The sequence below is a fragment of the Mesoplodon mirus genome, assembly GCF_964341445.2.
Source record: "Mesoplodon mirus genome assembly, chromosome: 3".
In the NCBI taxonomy this organism is placed as follows: Eukaryota; Metazoa; Chordata; class Mammalia; order Artiodactyla; family Ziphiidae; genus Mesoplodon; species Mesoplodon mirus.
Genome location: NC_138978.1, coordinates 48,138,530 through 48,163,911, shown reverse-complemented (window position 1 = coordinate 48,163,911; position 25,382 = coordinate 48,138,530). Strand labels below are relative to the sequence as shown.

Genomic DNA, 25,382 nt, shown 5'->3' with positions numbered 1-25,382 from the left:
TGGCCTGACTTTATCTTATTTACTTACTTGGCTGGTGTCTGTGTCACCCCAATAGCATGTTACCTGCACAAGGGCAGAGGTCTTGTGTGTCTTGTTCACCACTGTGTCACCATCAGCTGGAATGGTACCCAGCATCTTGTAGGCACTTAACATTAGATTAGATGGGTGAGTGTGTGGATAGATGGGTCACGGTTGGATGGAGAGGTGGTGGATGGATAGGGAAAGGCTGCCTCAGATCCGGGGTACCATCTCAGCAGGTGTGTAAGCCAAGGGGAATGGTCCCTGGCAGGGGGCCATGGAATGGATTCCTATTCTTGGGGAAAGTGGATGAAGTAATCCCACAAGTCCCTCCAGCCTTGGCTGTGTTTTCCTGGTGTACCCCACATCTGAAGGACAACCTGTATTCACCAAGGCTTCCAGGGGTGGGGTTGGCTGCAGCTGCCAGACCAGCCAGTGGGGGAAATGTCTTAAGAAAGACAGACCTACTAGAGCATGGACGTGAGGATATGGGGAGGGGGAGGGGGAGGCTGTGACGAGGTGAGAGAGTGGCATGGACATATATACACTACCAAGCGTAAAGTGGATAGCTAGTGGGAAGCAGCCACGTAGCACAGGGAGATCAGCTCGGTGCTTTGTGACCACCTAGAGGGGTGGGATAGGGAGGGTGGGAGGGAGGGAGACGCAGGAGGGAAGAGATATGGGAACATGTGTATATGTATAACTGACTCACTTTGTTATAAAGCAGAAACTAAGATACCATTGTAAAGCAATTATACTCCAATAAAGATGTTTAAAAAAAAAAAAGAAAGGCAGAGAAGGTTGGTGGTCCCCTTGCTTGGGCTGTGGAGTCAGCTCGAATACCAGCTTTGTGTTGCCTTGGTTGGGGCCTGACACCAGTTGAGGACTGGAACAAGTTACTTATTACCTCTAAGCTCAGTTTGTTCATATGTAAAATGGAAATAACATAGTACCTACCCGGCCCCCAGGTTGTTAACTGTTTAAGAGGACCCATTAAGCCAACAGGAGTCTTCGGTTCTGTTGCTGAGGAAGTTTGTCTCTGCCTGCCCAACTCCCTCCTCTAGGGTTGATGATAAAAATAAAAATAGAAAACTCTCATAGAGATAGTCTCACGTGGGGCTGCGGCCCAGGGTCCAGTCAGGTCCTCCCTCCGCCCCTTGGCCTCCAGGCGGGAGGGAGGGGACTGGAGGAACCATCCTTGCGAATGAGCTGAGCAGGCTGAGAGGATGGTGAGCAGAGGGGTAATGTTTCTATTAGGCTTTTGGAATGTTTTCTTTTTTTCTTCAAGAACTGGTTGTGGTCATGTAAGTCACCCTGGAGGAAAATCAGAGGGTCCCCATACACATCTGTTGGTTTTGGTTTTTATAAAAAAAAAAAAAAAAAAGACGAAGACAACAATCTTTGCGGTCTGCTTAAAAGTATTTTAATCATCAATGAACAAGGGAAGAGTAAACCCCTGGAGCAGGCAGGAATGTGGCCAGGGGACCTGAGGAGGCAGGCCCCGTGGGGCTGCCCATCCCCCTGCCACCTGGGTCCCTCTGCACAGAGCCAGCCCACGCACGGGGCTTGTGTGCAGGCTCATGGGGTCCCTGCCTGGTTCCACTCCCATGGGGTCTGCCCTCCACCCATAGAAGTTTGGGGTTGGGGTGTATGGTGAGGCCCGGAGAGCAGGTAGGAGAGAGTCCAGGGGGTTCCATCTTTGGGTGTGGGCAGGGGGTCTGTGAGAGTGTGTGTGTCTGCATGTGATTGCCTGTACCCGGGTGTGTGTTAAGCACTGGGGGTATTGGGCATACGTGTTTTATGAGTAGGTCTGTGTGGTGTGTGTGCGGGTTGTTCGCAGTGTGATTGAAATGTGTGTGGTTGTAGAGCTCATGTTTGGGATTGGGATTGGGGTGTGGGGGAGGTTTGGTGTGGGATGGGGGTGTCCGTGCAGTTAAGTACATACGTACTGGGGTTATGGTTAGGGAGTGTGTGGCAGAGATAGACATATACCAACTGCACACCCCGTGTATCCCTGTATGTCAGCACCCACAGCATACGCAGACACTCCCAATGCCACACCCGTGCACACATCCAGCACACTCCCAGAGCACCCTCTCCAACACCTTCCTCCGGTAGATGTGCATATGTGTGTGTGGTTAGGTGAAGTGAGTGTGAGTGTGCATATGTTTGTGTGGGGTATGAGTTTGAGTTTAAGTTTGGGGGTGGGTGGTCATGGTCTGTGCTTGTGTTGCGGGGAGTAGTTTGAGTGCTTGGGTGAGTGTTATACATTCAGCATGTGTATGTCAGGTGTATGGTGTTGCATTGGGCGTTGACTGTTTTGGGTGTGCACGTGGTCAAGGCACACGTGTGTTTGGAGGAGTGTATTTGAAAATCTGTTTGCAGTACGTGCGTATATATTGGGTATGGGCATGTATGTTGGCCTTGGGTTCGTGTGTGTGTATTTAGGTGTGTGGTAGGACGTTGGATGTGCGTTGGGGGGTGTGTGTGTGTCGGGTGTAGGTTGAGGGAGTAGGGCTCACACTGGCTGGGAGAGATGAGTCTCCTACCCAGCCCAGGCTGTGATTTGAACCCAGGAGCCTGTAGCCCCTACTTCGTCCTCAAGCTGAGGACCATGTGAGGTGCTGAAGGGGGCATCTGGGAGAATCTTGGAGGGAATGAGATTGAGCAGGGCCTGGAGTGGTGAAAAGAGCACGGTGTCCAAGGACTTTCAAGGCAGAGGGACCAGGAGGCAGATCAGCCTCCTGGCTGATCAGGAAAGGAAAGGAGTGGAGTGTAGGGGGAGGGAGGGCAGAAGGAAGTGAGGCTTGGGCCATGGCATGGTGAGTCTGAATGTCAAGCCCAGGAGTGGAGACTTGATCCTGTGGGCAGAGGATGGAAGAGATGGAACAGGCATGACTGCAGAGCTCACAAATGGAAGAGGCCCTAGTAGGGGCAGTCATGCCAACAGCACTCTCTCAGGTACTCAATGGGGTCCCCGAGAAAAGCAGCCCCTTCCTGAGGCTTCACCTTGGTCCCCCAGGGCTCTGAGCTGCCTGCAGTAGATCACTGCTTGACCTGGCCTCCTCCCAGCATGCAGGGAGGCAATAGGGCAGAGGTTGTTACCCTGTTTGGCAGATGAGAACACCGGACCAGAGGGGAGGGAGGAAGCGGCCTGAGGCTCCTCCCTCCCCACCTGAGCATCTCCCACTAGCTGTGACAGGCCTCCATCCTGGGGACCTGGGGTTTGGGTGCTGAGTGTAGGTGGGCTGCCACAGTTTCCAAAGTGCTACATTGTGACGTCCCAAGGGCTTCCTTGCATCCCCAAGAGGTGGGTGTTTCGGGGGTTCTGAATTTCTCTGAGTGTGACATAATCATTTGCTAGAAATTTTGCAAAACCAAAAAGAACATATGACTCAAACCACCACAGTGGAATGTTTTCTTTGGTCATGAGCCCATCCACGTATGACATGGTGCTTAGCACAATGTCTGGCGCATGGTAAGTGCTCAACAGGGGTGATTTCAGATTCATTACCAGGATTTTAGAGTGAGAAGGGTCCAAGCTATGGACCAGTCCAGGCCTCATCTCAGATGAGGTGCTTCACTTCTCTGTGCCTCAGGTTCTCAATGGGGTTGTTGAGAAGATTATTAACAATAATGAGCGTTGATGAATTCCGCTCTGGGGCTAAGAAATTTCCCATGATTCCAGGTGCGTCATCGCGATCGTTTTTCATAGCCGTCTTCTAGTCCATCATGAGGACTGTGGTGCAGTCTACTCAGCTTTTCTCCCACTGTTGGATATTTAGGTTGTTCCTAATTTTCCACTATTCATATTTGGTAACAAGAATGTTTCATTCACCACCTTCTTGCACAGAGTTTGTCTGATCTTTAGCCTGGGTGGGCGCCCAGAACCCAGCTGTCAAAGAGCAACGGAACCTGGCTCTGTGTGAGCCAGTGTTCGTTCTGTCCACCGTCACATCTAACCCTCCAACCCCTGGGGCAAGGCTTTCCCCCTCTGAGCCCTATGTTCCACCGGCACCACCTCCTTCCTGCCCAGGCCTACTGCAGAGAAAGGCCAGGGAAGCTCGCTTGCTAATGTGTTAATGGGCTGGCTCCCTCTGGTGCTAATGGCTGAAAACATCACCCATGATTTGCAGTGGGTCAGTCTGCAATCTCCACCCAATTTGAGCATACATGGCTGAAGGAAACTGAACCTTCCTGAATAAAACTGAACCCAGAGTCCCTGAGGCTGGCAGAGGAGACAGAAAACCTTGTGAGGTGGGCTCAGTCTTGTGGCCCTGTCTCCTGTCCCAGAGTTGAGTCCCCTTTTAGGGGTCCCTGGCTGCTCTGCCCTATAGCAGTCCAAGGAGGCGTCACTTCCCAGTTTGTCCCATGGCTCAAGGGTTTGCCATGACCTTCCCTTAGTACCCCAGAACTTCTGCTTTGCCCCTTCCTAGATGGGTGACTTGAAAAGGATGCTGCTCTGTGACTCTCTTTACTCATCTGTAATGTGGGGATGATAACAACAATAAAACCTACCTTGTGGAGTTGTTGTAGGGATTAAAACACTTATTGCATGTAAAGCACTTGAAACAGGGCCCAGCACATGGTAAGCACTCAGTAAATGTTAGCTGTTGTTGTTTTAGCTCAAAAATGACTTTACTTTTGCAGTCACTTTTCTGATAAGGGGCTTGTACCCAGCATATATTAAGAACAATTCAATAATGAAAAAGATAAATAACCTAAGTAAAAAATGGGCAAAGGACTTGAATAGACATTTCTCCAAAGAAGATACACAGATGGCCATATGAAGAGATGCTCAACATCATTAGCTGTCAGGGAAATGCAAATCCAAACCATAATGAGATACTACTTCACACCCACTAGAATGGCTATAATGAAAAAGATGGGCAGTAACAGGTGTTGACAAGGACATGGACAAATTGGAACCCTCATACAGTGAGGATGGGAAGGTAGAACAGTGCAGCTGCTTTGGAAAACAGTCTGGCAGTTCCTCAAACAATTAAACATAGAATGACCATGTGATCTAGCAATTCTGCTCCTGGATATATACCCAAAATAAATGAAAACATGGGTCTTCACAAAATTTTGTACATGAATGTTCACAGCAGCATTATTGACAATAACTAAAAAGTGGAAACAACCTAAATATCCATCAACTGATGAATAAAATATGGTGTATCCATAGAATGGAATATTATTTAGCCACAAAAAGCATGAAGCACTGATACACGCAACAACATGAATGAACCTTGAAAACATTATGCTAAGCAAAAGAAGCCAGCCACAAAAGACCACATACTGGATGATTCTAGTTACATGAAATTTCCCAAATAGGCAAATCTATAGAAATAGAGAGTAGATTAGTGGTTGTCAGGGGTTACAGAGAGGGAGGAATGACTGCTAATGGGTATGGGGTTCCTTTTAGGGATGATGAAAATGTTCTGAAATTGACTGTGGTAATAGTTGCACAACTCTGTGAATATACTTCAAAACACTGAACTGTGTACTTCAAATGGATCGATTTTATGGTTATGCGAATTACATCTTAACAGAGCTGTAAAAAAAAAAAAGAAGAGAAAAAAAAGACTTTATGAAGGGCTCATGGAAGACCACAGGGAAGCAGACACACAGAACGACATCGCCCAAAAAACCTGGCCCACCCTCAGCATTCCTCTTGGTCTGCTTTCGTAGGGCAGAGGCCATCTAATCCTCATCTTGCCATAGCAGGTCAGCAACTTCTGAACTCGTGAAATCCTGTCCCCAAAAGCCAGGCCCAGAGTTGTGGTCGCAGTGAAAGACAGTGTAGTCAAGTGGTAGGACCCTGAGCTGGGATTACGTTAACGTGACACCATTGTCATAGGATTAGCAGAAGTCATAGGCGTAAGCGTGTGGCCCAGAGCAGGGGTCCACATATCATGTGTGGCCCTCCTCCCCTGCCCCTTACTGCCATGCGAGTGCCCCCCCACACTCCCACCCATGATGGACATGGCAGTGCCAATGGCAGCGTGCTACAGGTCTGGCAGATAAACACCTACTCAGTGCTGCACAGAGACCCCAGTTCTCCAATTAGAGACATGCACAAATAGGGCCTTTTGCTGGAAAGGGCAAAGTCCAGTGTTGGTGTGAGTAGGGAGGCCCTCAGAACTCACCCCTGTGCCCTGCCTTCAGGTGCCTGGCGGTGCACACGAGGTGTGGCATGCCAGAGCCAGAAGGGGTCTGTGAGACCATCTTCAGTCTCTTCCCCTTTATTTTATTTTATTTTATTTTTTGGCCACAACATGCATCATGCAGGATCTTAGTTCCCCAACCCAGGGCCAAAACTGTACCCCTTGCAGTGGAAATGCCAGGGAAGTCCCCCTTTATTTTATAGATGGTTAACTGAGGCCCAGAGAGGTGAGGTGGTACAGGGGAAAAGAGGAAGTGCATTTTTGCATTCAGGTCCCAGTCAGCCAGGGACTCCTGTGGCGGCCTTGGACAGGAGTCATCTTTAAAAGGTGGAGTTGCTGAGAAGGTAAAGCCAGCAGACACAAGGTTCAGTTAGAGCTTGGCAGCTGGAGGGGAGAGATTCAGCCCGTGTTCAGCAGAAACCAACCTTGTACAAAGGAGCAATGAGAGGCCAGCAGGCAGAAGTCGGAGAAGCAGGAAGATTCTGTCCTTGAGTTTTTAAAAATAAATATTTGTAAAAGTTTTTATATGCTTGTTGCAGAAAACATGGAAAACACAATAAGCATAGACTTATAAGAAAACAAAAGTCCTCTCTGCGGCTCCCTCACAAAGAGACTCTCTTTGGGCTGTTCCTGGCTCCTTGAGGAAAATGGAAATGGACTTTATGAAACACATTTTGAATGAGAAATTACTGTCATTCTTCTCTGGTAATCCCCGGCAGCCCGGCTTGGCTTGCACAAAGGGAGAGGCAACAAATAGAATTTGCAAGACCCAGTCTGAGCCCGGATCACTGAGTTTGTGTTCCAAAATGCACAGTCATTCAAAAGACAATGAAAACCCATTGTGTTGCATGCAGTTAGCAAATACGTTTGAGTGGGCCTGCCGGGTCCACTGGAGGGCTCCCTGGTGGTGAAGTTCTGGGAGTTACGTGTGTCAGCGGGACTGCCTGGGTTAGGGCCTGAGAAATGGGACCTTACAGAGATAAGCAACACCTTCCATCCATTAAAGGCAGGAGCATGAAAGGTGGAGAAGAGCTCGGGACCCAGGAGTCAGGAGCTAGTTCTCTGCGGATGCAGGAGAGGGAGGGGCCACAGATGAGGACCCACTGTTGTTACCACCTTCAGCCCATGTTGAAACTGGAGCTGCTGCCTTTTTTTCTGGGTGGGAGGAGGAGAGTGCCCCGAGGCCAAAGGTCAGGGAGCACTGGGCTGGGAGCCTGGAGTCTGGGCTCCCTGTCTTGGTGTCACCATTGACTTGCTGGGCCGCCTTGAACCGGTTTCTTCTCCTTCCCCAGCCTCAGTCTCCCCAGTATAAAATGGGCAGACTTATTCTAACACCTGTTCCAATCAGACCTGTGATTTTAAAAAGAGCCTTTTTCTCCTTACCCAGGGTGGGATGGGACATGGGTGGCTAACCCCAGTTGAGCAGATTGTTGCAGTAAGCAAACATGCCCTGAGCCCCTGCTGTGAGTACAGTCTACTGCTGGGCCCTGGGTGAGAGGCCAGCTGGTGGGACCAGCACTATTCCATGTCTGAGTCACAGCCCCAGTGATGGGAGCAAGGGACCCAGAGGCAGACAGTTACGATCCTGAGTCCTAGGGTCTGTGATGAGGGAAGGCCAGGGCTGTGGGACCCCAGGGGAGCCTTGCCCTAACAGTAGGGGAATCAAGGAAGGCTCCCTGGAAGAGGTGGCATATGATCTGAAACTTGGAGGATGAGCAGGATTTTGCCAGGTGAAGTGGCAGGAGAAGGGCACCCTGAGTAGCAAGTGATGGGAGCAGAGGTATATCAGCGCAGGCTGCATGGAGAATGACACCCATGCCTGGCATGCAGTAGTGCTGGGACAGGGGCCTGTGCACGCCCAGAGGTGGAAGGCCCTGCCATCTCCCTCTCTCTTTTTAATGTTTTAAAGTATTATTGAAATATAACTCACAAGATTCATCTTTCTAAAGTATACAGTGTTTTGACTATATTCACAAAGTTGTGAAACCATTATTACTATCTTACTTCCAGAACATTTTCATCATCCCAAAAAGAAACCCTGTACCTGTTAGCAGTCACTCCCATTCTCCCCTCCACCCAGCCTCTGGCAACCACCAATCTACTTTCTGTCTCTATGGATTTGCCTATTCTGGCATTTCACATAGATGGAATCATACAATATGTAGTGTTTTGTATCTGGCTTCTTTCACTCGCCATAATGTTTTCAAAGTTTATCCATATTGTAGAATGTATCAGTGTTTTACTTCTTTTTATGGCCAAATAATATTCAATTGTATTGATATACTATTTTTGTTTATCTATTCATCACTTGATGGGTATTTGGGGTTTTTTCTATATGATTTAATAGATTTTAAAAATTAAACGTATTATTACTGATTCACTTGTAGGAGTAAGAAATGATAGATCCTATGCAGTCTCTTATCTCATTTGGCCCTTACAATAAACCTACAAGGAAGGAGTGTTAACTGTTTTCCAGAGGACAGCTCTGGACCAGAGCAGCTAAGTACCACGCCTAAGGGCAGGGGCCAGTCAGCAGCAGGGCTGGGACTTGAACCCAGCTCCGCCTGCTCTAAAGCCTGCAGCCCATCCAGCTGGCTCAGAGATGTGTCCCCAGACATTCAGCTGAGGCTGCAGAGAAGGATGTTGAAGGAACATTTGCTCCCCACGGCGCTCTGTGGCTCATGGCTGATGCTGTGGCGTGAAATGCAGCCTTGCCCACCCCCGTGCAGTCTTGTGGCTTGGACCTGCCTGTGTGTCCTCTGCCCTAGGAGTGAGCTTGTTTGTGTCCACTGTTTACTTAAGCTGGCCGCTCTGTCTCCTGACACTCCTCAGTCATCACTGGTCACCACATGTGAAACAGCTTGGCTATGTCACTCTGTGAGGAGGCATCCCTCAGTGCATCCCATGGGGTGGGCCTGGGTTCCCTGATGCAGGCACACAGCTGTCATCGTCATGGGCTGTGTCACCATCCATGAAAGTTGGTCACCATCCATGTCTTCCTTGATCCTCAGATCCCCTCTGGAGGTCATCATGTTGTTCCCATGTATTTGTGTGGAAACTGAGATCAGAGGGAAGTCCTTCGCCCACATCACCTAGGACAGGAGCAAGTGTCGGATCCAGACCTGACTCAGATCTTTCAGGCTCCACATCGAGGGTGGGTTGTGCAGGTCCTGTTATGCAGGACAACTCACCCAAAGCCACGTGCAGAATTAAGAAGGAAGTCTAGTTCTTCTGCAACTAGATCTATCTATGAAAGTATCACACTGGCCACTGTGAATTTTTTTTTAAACTTCAACAAAACAGAGTAGTATAAAGTATAAAGCAAAAGTATAATGTATCAAGAGGTAGAAAGTAGAGAGTAAAGTATAAAGAAAAAAGGAAAAGTTACCTCTAACTATAGTACTCAGAAATAACCACTGTTTAACATTTTGGAGTATTTTTCCAGACTTCTCTGTGTATGTGATAATTATACTCTTTACAGGAATGGAATCATACTAGATATGTTGTTTGGTAATTTGCTTTCTTCAGTGCAGTGTATTTTGGACACCTAGCCATGTGCACTTAGCTGAGTGAATGAATGAGTGAGGAAATGAATGGATGATTTGTCTGCTCTCTTGTGCCACTGGACAAGTCAGGCTTTGTGAACTCTGCCCAGACTACCTTTCCAGAGCAGGGAGCCTTCATCTCCATCCTGTCATTGATTCCCTGTCCTCTGTAGCCTTGGACCTCGGTTTCTCTGTCTTCACAGGGGGTCACTGGTGGTGACCGGTGGTGATAGAGCAGAGCTTGGTGCCGATTCTCCACAGCCCTGGGAGTGGGTAACACTATACCATCATTTCCATCCTTGCAATGCCAACAAAGATGCTGAACCCCAGAGAGATTAGGTGATTTGTGCCACTCATAGAGTGGAAGGGATTTGGGATTTGAACTTCAGCCTGGATGACTTCAGAGCATCCAGGGGTCCAAAGCTGGGGGCAGAGGCAGCCATGCCCTCTCTGGGCTGTCATGGTGTCCCCACCTATAACACAGGGGCCTCCGAGGGCCAGCCAGTCCTGACATTGTGTGAGTCTCAGGTCCCCACGCAGCCCAGCCCAGCCACCTTGCTGTTACCCCTGAGCCTAGGAGGACCCAGAGAGGAGTCTGGCCCAGGACCTGCCCCCAGAGCCCAGAGCCTCTGCAGAGGAGCCACCACTGGCGCTGAGCCCTGGTGTCTGAGGGAATTCCAGGCTGAGGGAACAGCATATGCAGGAGCACAGAGGTTTAAAGTTCCAAGAGCCCAAGTAGTCAGTGTAAGTGGAGACCAGAGAGTGAGGACGGAGCCTGGGGAGCCAACCACCACTGGAAGGCCTGCAGGTGCAGATGGTGGGAAGCTGGAAATGCCAGGCTGTGGGCCTGGGCTTGTATCCTGAAGGCAGTAGGGAACCGTCGATGGGTCTGAGCAATGTTGGGGGCAGGTTGCCATTTAGGAATCTCTCTGGCTGCAGGACAGATGATGGATTTGGGGGCAGTGGCCAGGGTGGAGACAGTGAGGAGAGTGGCAGGATTGGCATATAACTGGCACTGCCAGAGGGTGTGAGTGGTTGGAAGACCTCACCTGGGCCCCACCCAGGCTCCCAACTTGATTCCCCCAGGACAGAGCTGGTGACTCCGCTCTCTGTCCTCAGCCCCTGCTAGCAGGGCGCCCCGGCTGGGCCCCAGTGTAAGGCAGTGATTTTTTTTTTCTGTAAATTATTGGTGCCCAAGTCATAGCTGAGTGGCTCAGCACAATGGCATCCTTCTCTTTTTGTCCTCCTTAATTTTAGAATCCAAAGCTAAATGTTTTAATTTTACATTATTCCTGACATAATGCTAATGAGTTCCAGGTGTCCCCCTGAGTCAGGCTGTGCAGCCAGCCATCTGGGCGGGGCCCTGCTCCCCAGGACGCCCCTCCTGCCACCCTCTCGGTTCTCAGAGAAGTGCCTCGCAGCGTGTTCCTCCTTAAGGACCCCTTCCTGCTTTATCATATGGTTGTAATTTTTTTCAGTTTACTTGGTCGTTCTTTTGTGTGGTGACCACAGGGTGATTCTCCCTTGCTCGAAGGACGGAAGGAGAGTCGGACAGCTTGCCTGGCCCAGCAGAAGGCATGCTTCCTTTTCAGACCCCTGAGGCACCAGGCGCAGGTGAGGGGTGGGATGCCTCCCCCAGACCCTTCCAGCGCTTTCCAACCTGTGTTGGACTGAACATCTGGAGAATCTGTGTTTTAAGGGAAATAAACACTCTCAGGGGATCTGAAAAAGTGTGCTGGCTATTATCGCTAGTATTATTATTTTCTGGTGATGTGAAACATTTCATTCTTTGTTTCTAGTCATTTCTTGCCCGTGGCCTAATGTTTCCTAAATCTGCAGACCCGTCTGCTTTTTGTTGAATGAGATGTGAGAACAGGGACAGGGCTTTGGTATCCGACAGCCTTGGGTTCAGTCTGGCTGCTGCTCTTAACCCCTGGGCGCCCTGAGCACAGGCTCTCTGGGAAAGAGGGTGATAGGGCACCTTCTGTCCAGGGTGCCCCGAAGAGCACAGACGGCAGTGCACAGAAAAGGGGCCACCCAGGCCGACTCAGAGGTGCGCGCCTCAGGAGCAGTTTTCCTCCCTTCTGCCTTTTCCACATCCTCGTGACAGGGCGGACAGTGGTCTCTATTTTATTTATGTCAGGTCTGAACCTGAAGTCCACAGACATGAGTGTGAGAGAGTGTAACTTGAAAGTCTTCCTTGAACTCCCATCCTGTTCTGAGTCTCCGTAGCTGAGTAGCAAATCTCAGGCAGTTCACAACCCCCTGCGCCAGTTCTGTGGGTGGGGGGGTGCTTGCACTGAACCAAGGGGTACTCAGAGTCATTTCTCACGCTGGCATCTTCTGAGCCGTCCAGCATCCCACCTCATCTTTGGCCAGAGCCCACCAGTCTCCCATCCATCTGAAAGGCTGCCTTGGGGCCAGCTTGGACTCAACATCTGGGTGTGGGACCTCCTGAGAGATCCAGAGTCCTGCCCACAGGGGGCCTCGGCCCCGCCTGGAAGGAGCCCTGCGTCATTCAGGTCCCACAAGCCTAACTGGGGGTGCTATCAGCACACCAGAGCCTGGCCCCAGGGTGAAAGGGCAGAGCTCTGAGCCTCCCCACTTTGAGGGAGCCCTGCCGTCTCCCCGTGTCTTGCTTTCCCTCCAGCGTCCCTTTCCGAGCCAGACATTTTCCAGGGGTGGGAACACAGGAAGCTTTGCTCTTCCTCCCGCCTAGGCTTCTCCTGGACTCCACTAATTTGGAGTCTCCCTGCCCTGCTCCACACTTCCCTCGAGGTTCGTATGTTTGTTGCTTGCTTCTTTCATTCATTAACAGATATTCTCACACAAGCCCACTGTGTGCCAGGCCTGTGCTGGGCACTCTCAGATGGGTTTATGGCAGAAAATCATTTGAAATATTTACCGTGCGTGACTCATCTCTGTCTCCAGAGTTCTTTCCATTCGGCCCCGAGACCTGAGATTTTGAAACCCAAAAGCCAGGAGTTCACTCCTGTCTGCTCTGCTTTCTGCCAACTTATCTCCTCCAGAAGCACTTGGGTGGAGGCACAATGCTATTGCTACATACCCATTTGACAGATGAGAACTGAGGCCTAGCAGGGAAAGGGACGTTCCCAGGACACCTGGCCCAGGGGAGTCCTCTGTGGCTGAACCAGCCAGGTGCACAGCTCACAGCTGGATGTCTCTTGCACAGTGGGCCAGTTGGGGGTTGGGAGGCATGAGCAGTGGCTCCCAACCGCCGAGAAGCCCCGGAGTGAGCCTGTGAGCCTCAGTCCTGCCTCTGGCGGGGTTGCCGTGATACTAGTTAGACCAGGGAAGAGAGGTGTCCTGCAGACTGAGGCACTTGGTCACTGGAAGGTCCGCCCCGTCTCCTCCTGTCTTCTCGTCCTTCCGTAGGTTGGATTTCATTTGTATTGTTGTTGTTTGTGTGCTTGGTTCCTAATGGCAACTGACCTTCCTTCATTAGCTCGAGTTTGAAAGCTGGGCTGTCCTCGTTCCTTCCATCCACCATTATTAGTGAGTCCAGGCACTGGGTTCAGTCAGTGGCAGCAGTGAGCAATGTGGAGCCACGTGACCCTGTTCAGTGTATGGCCCTAAGTTGCCATCACAGGGCCTCCCAGAGGATCTGTGGCGGGTGGGAGAGTGGTGACAATGCTGAGGTAGGTCAGCCTGGCCTGTTTATCCCGCTGGGCCCCAGGTGTCAGATCCAACCCAATTTAGAGCCATTGGATATCCCTGAAGGTAACTTACGAACCATCTTGCACCCTCCAAGCAGCCCTGGTGAGCATGCAGTCACCCGACTCTGTTCCTGAGCACCTGGGAATGGGTCACTTATGTCCTCTCCAGTAGGGCTCCCCCTGACTGAGCACCGCCCTCTGTGGCTCCCCACACCCTCACTACGACGTCCACAGGCCCCTGCTACCCCAGAGCTACACACACCAGCGGTCTGGCCCAGCCGTGCCCCTGCCCCCTCCCAAGGGGCCCAGAGCCTCACGGGACATTCCTGGTGGGAACTGAGCCCCAGGTGCACATGGGGCAGGTTGCTCCCACCCATGACCTCAGAAGGGAACTTTGCACGTGTACATTTGTCATGATTCGCACTGACCCGACATGAGGTTTCCTTTCAGGTGATGTGTGGAATGTCTTGGATCTCCTTTCTCCCCGGGCAGCCCCAGGGTGCTGCGGGTTGTACAGGGCTTAATTCACGCAGCCGCCACCTGTGCACTCGCCAATCCCGGGCAGGCGGCCCCGGGTAATTAAGCCCAAGGAAGGCAGGTGACTGGTTTAAGGTCACACAGTAACCTGTGACAGAGACAGGGCTGGAATCAGGTCTTCAGACCCTAATGTTTTTCACATCATGGACCCATCCTCTGTTGTTTCTTCTTGGAATTCGGGAGAGGAGCCGAAAAGAGGACTGAGAACTTGTCCTGTGCCCAGTACCAGGGCCACACCCTGATGTCCATAATAGGCTCCTGAGGCCAGGAGTGTCTCCCCCTTTGCAGGGAGCACACTGAGGTTCACAGGGGCCAGGAAGAGGAGGAATTGGACCTGAGACCCAGGCTGTGGGCAAGGCTTATTTGGAGGAGGGTTGAGGCTGGAGAGAACCCTTTCATTCATTACAGTCCCTCCCCTCCTCCTCCTGGAGCGGCGCTCACCTGCCTTACCCCCAGCTCTTAGGATCAGATGTTGACGCCCCTGGAAAGGTGTCTCCTCAGCAAATGGGCCAGGTGCTTCTGCTTCTTAGTTGGCTGTGGAGATGGAATGGGCTGCCGTGTCGCTTTCCCACCTGTGCCTGCCTCCCCTCTTGTGGGTGAGCTCTAGAGGCCGGGCAGCATCTGGCAAGGCCCAAGGGGTATGCGGCGTCTGCAGAGAGGACGAGCAGTGAGAGACAGGCTGTCCTGGCCTCAGTGCATCAGGGTGGTGTCCAGGCGCTCAGGGCAGGGTGGGAACAGGGACGATTAGGGAAGGCCTGGCACAGGAGGAGGGGAGGGCTGAGGCTTGAGCCAAGCCCAGAAGGGCAGGGAGGACCGGACAGGCGGAGGACACTGCATGGGCAAAGGCCTGCGGCTGGAGCTTAGGAAGAGGGAGTGGGACCAAAGGGTGGCCTGCGGCCCTGTCTTGGAGTTCTCTATGGCCACATGTTCCCTCCCCAAAGCCAAGCCAGTCCAGCTGCTGTGGGAAAATCAGGAGGTACAGTGGGCTCAGCTGGCTCTTCCCACCTGCAGCCTCCTCTCCTGGGCAGCCTGGAGCCATGGAGAGGCACGTGGGAGTGTGACTGTCCATGGGTCTGGCTGTGTTGGGTGTGGAGATGTTGGTTTGAGGACTTGTCTTTATCCACTGGCCTCTTGGAGGAAGCCTTTGCTGGATTTTGTCTCTGGGTGTCTCTCTCTGTGCACACACAGAGCACCATGAGGCCATCTGTGTTCTGATACGTGAGCCAGTTTCTGCTGTGCTGTACATGGGGCTGTGTGTCAGTGCATCTAGAGTCTGCGGAGTTTGTATGTTTGTGCCTGTGGTGGGGTCTGGGCTTGGGTGTCCTTGGGTATATGTATGAGTGTGTGTGTGTGTGTGTGTGTGGCATGAGTCAGTGTGTGTGTGTGTGTGTGCACGCACTGTGTGTTGGTGTCCTGGGGTTCTGTGTCTTTGACGTGTGGCTTGGTTGGCAGAAGAGGTGTTAGAGTGTATGTGTGTCTGCATTTCTGGGTCTGCGGCTGGTGGCTTGCTATGTGTGTGTGGGGGGGGTGTCAGCCATTCTGCGCAGTCTCTGAGCCCTGGCCCCTAGCTGAGCCTCTCTCCACACCTCAAGCCATGTGCCAGCACAGGGAGCCCCCTGGATCCCACCTGTCTACTGGGTGAGCAGACTGAACCTCCCCGTGTACCTCCTACTCTGGGGAGCTCTGCGTACCCTGGAAAGGTGGCCTAGCCCTCTTGTCTCTCTCTGGCTGGGAACAGGAACCTGTTTCTTGCCCAGAAAGGGGCTTTCTGCTGGAAAAGGGCCCAGCACAGAGCCTCCAGCGCAGTCCTGGTGAGGAAGAGATGGGGAATCTCCAGCCCACACCTCGCTAGCTTGAGAAATCTCCTCCCAAGGGCAGGCCCATTCTGACCGGCTCTGGAAAGGAGACCTGTGGCCCCCTAGCCCAGTCTCCCTCTGCCTTTTGTGTGCCTCCAGCTTCTCTAGGTGGTCATGAAGGCCTAGAGAGCTGAGTGATGCTCGCCTTGGATCTCACGGTGCCCCTCGGTCCTGGCTGCCTAGGACAAGAGTGGGCCCAGGCGCAGAAGGGCACTGGAGGCAAACCCAGGCTCCATCCCTCATGAGCTCGGGGTCTCTCTCACATAAACTCCCTGGGCCTCAGTTTCCACCTCTGTAACAAGGGGACCTGTCATGCTGGTTAGTGGGACTAAGGAGACGTGTTCAGGGAGAGTTTGGCCCAGTCCCCCACCTAGTAAATGTGATAGCTGCTGTTACAGTCATGGTCTCCCTCCTGCCCCCATCTGCCCGTTCATTCATTCACTCAGACGGCACTAGGTACCCGAGGCTGGACCAGACCCTCACAGCCTTCACAGGGCACAGTCCAGGCCAGTGCCATCCAGCCTCACCTCCCAGGACTCTCCACTTTCGTCCCTCCCCTTATTGCCTCCACCTACCTCTGAGGACCCTCAAAGCACAAGGCCCTGAGAAGACCCTCGTGGAAAACCCATGAGGTTCAGAGGACAGTAACTGCAGAGCAGCATCCCTCTCCCGGGGTGCAGGGTGAGGCATGGACCTCAGCTCCCGGCTGGCTGGCCTTTCAAGCTGGCCAAACAGAATTATTTGACATCTTAGAGAAGGATCTGGCACCGTGCAGCTCTCCCATCCAAATCACTGTTGTAAAGTAGGTTAAAAGTTTGTACGAAAATGAAAAGTTGATCCCCGAATGGCCTGCCAGACTGCTGAAACCCAATATATTTTACCCTTAAACCAGAAATGTGTTTGTTTAGAAGCAAGTCATTGGCAAAGGCCAAAACTGGAGGCATTTCCTCTCCTGCCCCCACCCGTGTGCCCTGTTCCCCCAAACCTCCTCCTTGCCCTTTGTGTCCAGATCCTTAGCCAGAGCATGAGAAAAGGGCCTCCCTCCTCCTTGGCCCATGTCAGCCACAGGGAGGAAACTTGACATTCCTCAGGGACCGCTGTGTGCCAGGTCCCGTGCTGGGCATGTCCTTTTATTTACTTTTAGCAGCCGTTTGTGGTGGCCCCATTTTAGAGAGGAGAAAAATGAGGGCAGAGGTGGGACATGACTTGCCCAAGCTCGTGGCGGTCTGTGGTGAGTCCCCGGCACAAACTTCTGTCTACGAGACCTCGTGGCCTTTGGCCTATGGCACAATGTCCCACACCTCACATGTGACACAGGGCCCTTGATCATCCCCCAAGGCCCAGAGGGAGAGAACAGGCGTGCCCAGCACCAGCTGGCTCCATGCCGGGGCTGCCCTGAATGAACTCGCTCCGCCCTTTCACAGGTGCGAGAAAGGCTCAGAGACGGCAGCTCGCTGAGTGGGGTGAGCCCAGCCCTGCAGATTCTGATGCCAGACCCAGTGCCCTCTCCTTCCCCCAGCCAGAGTTTGAAGGGTCCTTGGGCTTGGTCTGGAAGGGAAGAGGGTGCCCCCTCCCCAGCTCCCGGGACGGCTCCTCTCAGGCTTTCATCTCCTGCCCTTGGTTCTGTGAGCTGCATGCAGCGGTAATGGATTGCAGTGGACTTTTTTCAATTAGGTTCTGATTTTCCCCTGCCTGTTACTATAAAACTCCAGATGGTCTAGGGCTTCATGGTTCCCGGGGTATTTTCCCCCGTTATTTGAATCTTCTTTTGTAACACGCCCCACATGTGGGAACTGGGCCTTTCAAGACTCTGTGCCTCAGCCGGGCTCGCTCTTCTCTGCTGTGTTGCCCCGGCTTTCCTTTTTGTGTGGTGGCATCTCCTCTCGGAGGCACCGGGAGGAAGGAGGGTGTCCCCTTTGCCCAGCATCAGCTCTGCATCCAGGGCTGGGCCTGATTTTGCCTGGGAAAGGAACCCAAGATGTGAGCCCAGTTGGAAATCATGGTCATAGTTCCCGAGTACCAGCCTGTTTTTGGTGCTTTCTGTAGGGGTCCCTGAGGCGGTAGCCGGAGCAGTTAGGGACACATATATACAGACTTGCACATCAGCCAGACCTGAGATCCAGTCCCAGCTCTGCCACTTACTGGCTGTGTGACATCACCTAGGGCCAGTGATGTCACTTTTCTGAGCCTCAGTTTCCTCATCTGCAGAGTGGCGCTAGAAGGGAGCCTCACCAGAAGAGCATGTTGTCACAATTAAATGAAGTACCACACAAAACACATATGGCTCCCGGCTCCTGAAAGGTGACTGAGAGGGTGTCACCCAGTCACTAAGGTCATTCTGAATTCACCCCAGTTTCATCTTAGTGCATATTTTAATGTTTATGCCTTTTAAGTAAATAAGAAAAACCTAGCACTCACTCACATTTTTCTAGACTGTCAGATATCTCTTCTCTTCCTTCTCCCCTCTCCGTGTACACCTTACCCACAGTAGCGACCCTCTCTGTTGCCCATGGCATGTGAGCCTTTGCTTCTGGCCAGATAAATCTGTTGTGTTTGGTTATGTGAACTGGTGTGTTGCAAATTCATCCCAAATAAGAGGTGCCTGGGTAATCCTCTGGGTGCACACAGTTGGCATCAGGGCTCTGGCCACAGGATGCTGCATATACCCTGTGGTTCACAGAGAGCCCCCACCCACCATGTGCCCAGGTGTGCCCAAGTGGATGCCCCCATTTACAGATAAGGCACCTGAGCTCTGACAAGTGAAATGAACTTGCCCAGGTCATCCAGTTCGGAAGAGTGGATTTGAACCCAGGCTAATTTGATGCTGAAACGCAGTGGTGGGGGGGTGGGGGGGGCAGACATCACCAAGCTGTTACCAGGGCCAGGTCGCACCAGCCAGAATGCTGGGGTGAGGGTTTGTACTTGCCGAGGCACTGGGGAGCCATGCAGGGTGTGAGCAGGGGTGGCAGGGAAAGGGGGCTCAGACACACCTATAGGCTTCCGTCTTTGTTCTAGATACTGGATACCATGTGGGAATGAATTGGGAGGGGAGGGTGGAGGCAGGATGGCTGGTACAGTCACCTGGGTGAGCAGTGCTGGGGTGTGGACCAGAGTCGTGGGCGGATGTGAAAGATGTTTAAGAGGTGGCATATCCCTGGCTTAGCAGATGGTTGGATGCAGGGGCCAGGGAGGAGGGAACAGGTTTCTGGCTCAAACATCCAGGTGGAAGGTGGGAGGTCAGTGGCCGGGGAGTCCAACCAGCAGAAGTGGCACCAGAGTTCCCCAGGTGAATAGCCCTGTGCTGCACCGTGGGCTGGGCCATGTGAATGGTTGCACAGGGCAGTTTCTGTGGACAAACAGAGTGGAGGGCATAGGCAGACTTGGAGGGGTGGTGTATATTCTGGAAGCAGCTAAGCATCTGCTGAGCCGAATGAAGGGGAGGAAGAGAAGGAGATCTAGAAAGAAATGGGAGTTTCTGGGGGTCCCTTCATTCAAACCCATGGGGTGGTGATTCATTCTGGAGCAGGTGAGTTTGGGGATGTTTTGATCCCAAGACTCCACACTTGGGGCACACGAGTGACTTTCAGAGCTGTAGGGTTTGTCTGACATTGCTACCTTGTGTTGAAGATGGATGGGTCACTTCTTTCTAGAAGAGACGGCAGTTCTGACTGCAGCCGAGCCCTGGCTTCGTGCCCTCTGGCACAGTGGGGGCAATTACACCTCCTTGCCCCCTTGCAGTGGGAGCAGGGGTGTTCCAGGAGGTGTACCCTGCAGGTTATACACCTGGACATGGACAACAGAGAAGAGGGGCCTGTCCAGGGCAAAATCTGCCCTAGAACCTCAGGAGACTGGAGTGTTGGGGGAGGAATGTCAGGAAGGCCCCACCCTAGTGTGTACCCCGTGGGGTGCAGACCCTACGGAAGCATCATTACACCCTTGGGTCACCATAGCATTGCTTTAAGGCCCATCCTCCACCCCCCTCAAGCAAACTGAGACCCAAAGCCCGGATGTGCCCGTTGACTCCATTTCTGTTCCAATAAGACCCATGTTTCCATTCTGGCAGCATCTGTACCCCATGACACAGCAGTGGTGGGGCACCTCTCCCTGCTGTCCCCCCAGACCCCACACAGTCAGTGCATGGGGCCCCTTCAAGCCATTCCCATCCCAAAAGGCAGCCTCACTCTCTTTGGAGGTGCCCAAAGGGTACTCCACGGGCTTGGCATGGAAAGAGTCTTAGGGCCACACTAATCAATGGCAAACACATCACCCAGGGCCTCCTGTTCTTTACTTCGGGGGTCAGTAGAACCTGCCCCACAGGGGTGTCCTCCCTCAGGGCAAGACACCACCACCACCACCACCACGATAACAGTGACAGCATTGATGTCCTGTGTGACACGCAGATATGCACATTGCCCCACTGCCACAACTCTGTGAGCTGCTTCCTCGCATCTTCACTTTACAGAGAAAGAAACTGAGCCACAGAGAGGGCACTGACTTGCCAAGGTTACAGAGCCATCTGCTTGCCAAGTTTGCACCCTTCACCCCAGGCTCTGACACACCAGACCATGGAGGGCATTGAATGCCAGGCTGAGGGTTTGACCAGATGTCAGAAGGCACAACGAGCCCTGGAGGGTCCTGAGCAGGGGTGACCTGGTTAGATTTACAATTTAAAAATGGACTCATAAAGCATTAGAACTGGAGGGGTCTTGGGGGCTGTCTGGTGAAGCTGCCGCTGTAAGGCAGCAGAGGACACATGAGAAACTCAGGTGCCCCAGCTCTATGATTCCAGACCAGGCCCTTCCACCACTGTGTGAGCCCTGCCAGGTCCTGGCTCCCCAGGGTATAGATGGGGGGCTTGGTGGGGGAGCAGACCTGTCCAGGGCACCTGTTCCTTGGAGATGGAACCAGGACAGCACTGAGATAACTCCCCATCACAGGAGGTGCTGGGGCACCTGGCCCTCCAGACTGTTCTCCAGTCCCCAGCCTGCTCCAGGCCCCAGGAGCAGGCTGACACCCCTTTGATATGCCTGAGCCCACGGGCTGGAGAGCCCAGGGTGTGTTGAGAAGGTTAGTCTGGATGTCAGGCTGGAGGAGGAAGATGGGGAGTGAGGTGAGTGAGGGGTTAAGGAGTGAGAAGTAGAAACAGGACTTTGGGGGGACTTGAGAGCCCACCACGCCCAGCGGGACATCACACACACACGCATACACACACACCCTTCCAACTCTGCAGAGGGCCAGCAGGCCCGGGAGTTGCCACCCCAGGCAGAATGCCACTCCACTACTTACCTGCTCCGTGATCCTAAATAGTAGCTACAGTGACGGTATTGAGCAAGAACCTGGTACCAAGGTGAGTACTTACTGTGCAGTCCTCACAGCCACCCTCTGAGGTTGGTAGAACTCACCCAGTTTTACGATGAGGAAACAGGCTCAAAGAATTGAAGGGACTCACTTTGGATCACTCACAAGTGGAGCAGCCAAGACACAAGCCCTGGTCGTCCCACACCAGGGTCCATGTCTGTAACTGTTGTGCTGATTCCCCCGAGCCTCAGCTCCTGACAGTGGGAGAGATACTTGCCCCGAGGGCTGTGGAGAGGATACTCGATCACGCTAAGGACATTACCAGGCCTAGCAGAGTGAGCACACAGGTGCTGAACCCACGAGCATTCCCGTCCTCTTCTCTCTGCCTCTGTTAGCCCATCTCTGGGGTTGTTAAAGGGCGAGGATCGTGGGGACCTTGGCAAGCAGCTGCAGGCAGAGCCCATCTCCCCTCAAGGCCCTGGCATGCCTGGGATGCTGGCTCTGCTGGGGGCGTTACTCTGCCATGTGTACCTGCAACATCCTCGTCCCAGACCTGTCCTGATGGGGTAGTTGCTACCCCACCTGCTGCTACCTCTGGTTCTACCTTGAGGGACGGGTCCCCCATCATGGTGCCCTGGCCAGCTGCTTGTTATACCCCAGCCTGGGACTCAGCTCTGGGAAGTTCCAGTGGGGTAGGGGTGGGTAGGACAAGCTGGGCCAACATACACAGGCATGGCATGGGCACAGCACACATGCGCAGATGTGGGGTACCTTGATGAACACGAGGGAGACGTGTGCACCCCTAGGCTCCAGAACCCCTATTCTTTTTTTTAATATATAAATTATTTATTTATTTATTTTTGGCTGTGTTGGGTCTTTGTTGCTGCACACGGGCTTTTCTCTAGTTTTGGTGAGCGGGGGCTACTCTTCATTGTGGTGCGCGGCCTTCTCATTGCGGTGGCTTCTCATTGCGAAGCATGGGCTCTAGGCGCCCAGGCTTCAGTAGTTGTGGCTCACAGGCTCAGTAGTTGTGGCTCATGGGCTTAGTTGCTCCGTGGCATGTGGGATCTTCCCAGACCAGGGATTGAACCCGTGTCCACTGCATTGGCAGGCGGATTCTTAACCACTGCGCCACCAGGGAAGTGCCCAGAACCCCTGTTCTTAACCACCATTGGATCACATTTCTAACTCACCCTTTGCCCCATACGTGAGATGCTAGCTCTGCCCGCAAGGAACTCCCAAACCCTTAGCCTGGAGGCATGGAGAAAGGGCAAAGGATGTGCAGTGAAAACCTCAACACAAGCTCAGGGTGTGACCGAGGAGGAGCAGGAGGCTGGGAGAGGCTTCTCCAAGGAGGTGGTGCTTGGGCACCATGAGTAGATGTCTGCCAAGTGAGTGAAGGAAGGAAAGGCGTTCCATTCCAAGGGAACAGCTCCAGCAGGCCTGGGGGCATTCAAGTTCCCAACACGTTCGGGGTCTGATCACTCCCGTGTGGCTACAGCATAACGTGTGGGGTGTATGCAGATGGGAGAGGCGTCCAGCCGTGCTGGAAGACCGCGAACACCAAGCTGCAGATCGTGAAAAGTGTCTGAATTGAATTGTCAGTGAATTGGAAGGGAAGGTGTCCCAGGAGGGGCACAGCCCGAACAAAGGCATGGGGGTGGGGGCAACGGTGCTGAGACGGACGGCTGGCCAGGTAGGCGCACAGACCGGGTGGGGAGATGATATATGGATCTCCCGGCACGCGGCACGTGAGGGGTTATTGCCCCTCCGCCTCAGATGTCCACGATCCCGGCTTGGGCCAGAGAGGAACAAAGGGACCGGCTGGGAGCCGAGAGGCAGCCTGCTCTTCAGCCGCTGCCCCACCTCACTGTGGGTGAACCTGGCACCGGCCTTGCAGGAGAGCAAGGGGGGGCGTGGCTTGTGGCCTGTTTACTCCCCAGACAGGATTTCCTTCTGGTTTTGATGCACGGAAGAGGCATAACATCTGGAAATAGGAAGCGGAACAGCTTCTAAAACCCAGCTGCGGACAGCTTGCCTTGGACCAGCCCCAGCAGAACACGGCCCGCAGTTGTGGCCGGGTCTTCAAGGGAGAGGCTCCAGGAGAGCCTGCCCCAGACCGTTGTCTGTGAGTCCTTGTTCTGACGTCTGCCATGGCCTGAGGGATGGAACCAATGGCTCATGAGAGGAAACCCAGCCTCCTCTGATCTCTTCTTCCTCAAAGGTCACCCCCACACGCCCCCCTGCCCTGGGAAGGCAGCAGGCACAGAGTAGCCACCTGGGCTTTGGCCCCAGATGTGGTCTGCCTCTTGTCCCAACACTGCTCGCCCCTGGAAGCCTCTGTCTCTGAGGTGGGGACATCGAGGCCGCACACTTCCCGGTTGTCATGTGGTTAAACAGCCAGCGCCACAGCTGGACGGATGGAGCCGGTGTAGCTCCTCCTCCTGCCCACAGCGAGCGCCGTGGGAATGGTGGCCAGTCACACCAGGACTAGGGCGTGCTCCGGCGGGCAGTGTTTGAAGGATTTTGAAGGCTGAAGGGGGTTGGATGCACTGTTATGAGATAGGACATTCTTTGCTGAGTGCCTTTCTAGTACAAAGCTTGAGATTGCCTGGAGGACCCCTGCTGTTTCAAGCCTCTGGTGGGGAGTCAAGAGGGGCTGGAACGTGTGGCGGGCTGAGTGTTTGAATGCCAGGCCCGCAGGACTTCAGGCGGAAGCAGCAGGGTCCCTTTCCTACCCCAGAGGCTCCTGGGGTAGCTGTGTAGAGAGTAGGGAGGGAGGCGTTTGAAGTTAGAGGATTCTGGGGAGAGAGATGGGAGCTGGGCCGAGGCTGCTGGGATCAGCACTGCATTTGTTGCTGTCTGCTCATCCCCACCCTGACCAGGGGCATCACATGTCTGTGCTGTACCTACTGAATGCCCACTGCCTGGCATGGGGCCTAGTGCATACTTGGTGGATGTTAAACAGATAAACAGCCAAATGATAAATCAGAGACACTGCGTTTACATATGTGGTCATTGTTCTGACAGCAATCAGCATGGATGCTGTGTTCCAGGTGGGCAAAGCCCTTTGACAGTCAGTGTCCTACCCCTTGGGACCTTCATATCAGCCCTGAGTGGTGGCCACACAGCCTTAAGTTTGTAGGCAAGGAAATAAGGCACAGGGAGGTCAAGGGCACTGCCCAAAGCCTCACTGGGACAGAGCCCGACCTTGGGTTCCAAATCCAGGGCTGTCTGCAATAGATGTGTACCTACATCCTGTCCATTCAGGTCAGGGCTGCCATTAGAGCAGCACATCATTTCCAGATGCCGATGGAGGGCAAACCAGTCCAGATCCAGAGTTGGAAAGCACTTTTTTCTCAAGCCCTAGTGGCCATTTGTAAGTCAGGGGTGTATTTTTTTCTGGACCTACCAGGGCTTCCCAGATAGAGTTTGGGTCCTGAGCACTTCATGGGGAGCTGAACTGGGGCAGCTGGAGGCCTCGGGAAGGGTCAGGGGGTTGGTGGGGGAGAGGATGCTGGGGCCCACTTCCAGGCTGGGCGGTGGGCCTTCCGGGGGCTGCAGAGCACCCCTCACCAGGCTTTCCTGCAGTTTGAGGGCTGCAGCAAGGCCTTCTCGAGGCTGGAGAACCTCAAGATCCACCTGCGGAGCCACACGGGCGAGAAGCCATACCTGTGCCAGCACCCAGGCTGTCAGAAGGCCTTCAGCAACTCCAGCGACCGCGCCAAGCACCAGCGCACCCACCTTGACACGGTAGGCCCGAGGGCAGAGGCTGAGGGTGGGGTTGGAGGACGCGCACTCTGCCCCCACTTGCCTAATGCAGGGCAGCAGGCGGCTCCAGGCAGAAACACTGCCTTCATCCTTGAGCCCTGTTGACATTTGGAGCAGGACGATTCTTTGCGGGGAGAGGGAAGTACTGTCATTATAGGATGTTTAGCAGTATCCCTGGCCTCTATCCATTAGACAGGAGCGATTTCCTACTTCCCAGTTATGACAACCAAAAATGTCCTTCAACGTTGCCAAAAATCCTGGGGAGGAGGAATTAAACTCTCCCCTAGTTGAGAATCACTGCTTTAGCCCAGGGGTACCGGCCCGGGCACTAGTGTGGGCCCCACTGAGAGGGTGGGCTCACATCCTGCATCCTATCCCCAGGCCTGTCAGTCACCCCCAGAGCAGGTCCTCCCTGCTCTTCCCACCCACTCCCTCCATGGAGACAGGCCAGAGGCTCTCCAGGGCCATTCTGTATCTCCCAGGCAAGGTGGGTGAGGGGTTCAGGTGAGC

The 25,382-nt window shown here is 53.3% G+C and overlaps 1 protein-coding gene across 3 annotated transcripts in view; it reads left to right on the top strand.

Annotated features, from left to right (window-relative positions):
* GLIS1 (GLIS family zinc finger 1) overlaps window positions 1-25,382 on the top strand; it is a 227,767-nt gene that overhangs the window by 179,936 nt on the left and 22,449 nt on the right. For 2 of the 3 annotated variants that reach the window (XM_082615911.1, XM_082615910.1), the window contains exon 6: window positions 24,693-24,854. The exons of the other annotated variant lie outside the window; for it this stretch is intronic. In XM_082615911.1, the coding sequence (XP_082472037.1) occupies window positions 24,693-24,854 (162 nt within the window). The remainder of the gene's footprint in view (window positions 1-24,692; window positions 24,855-25,382) is intronic. 3 annotated transcript variants of the gene reach the window in all.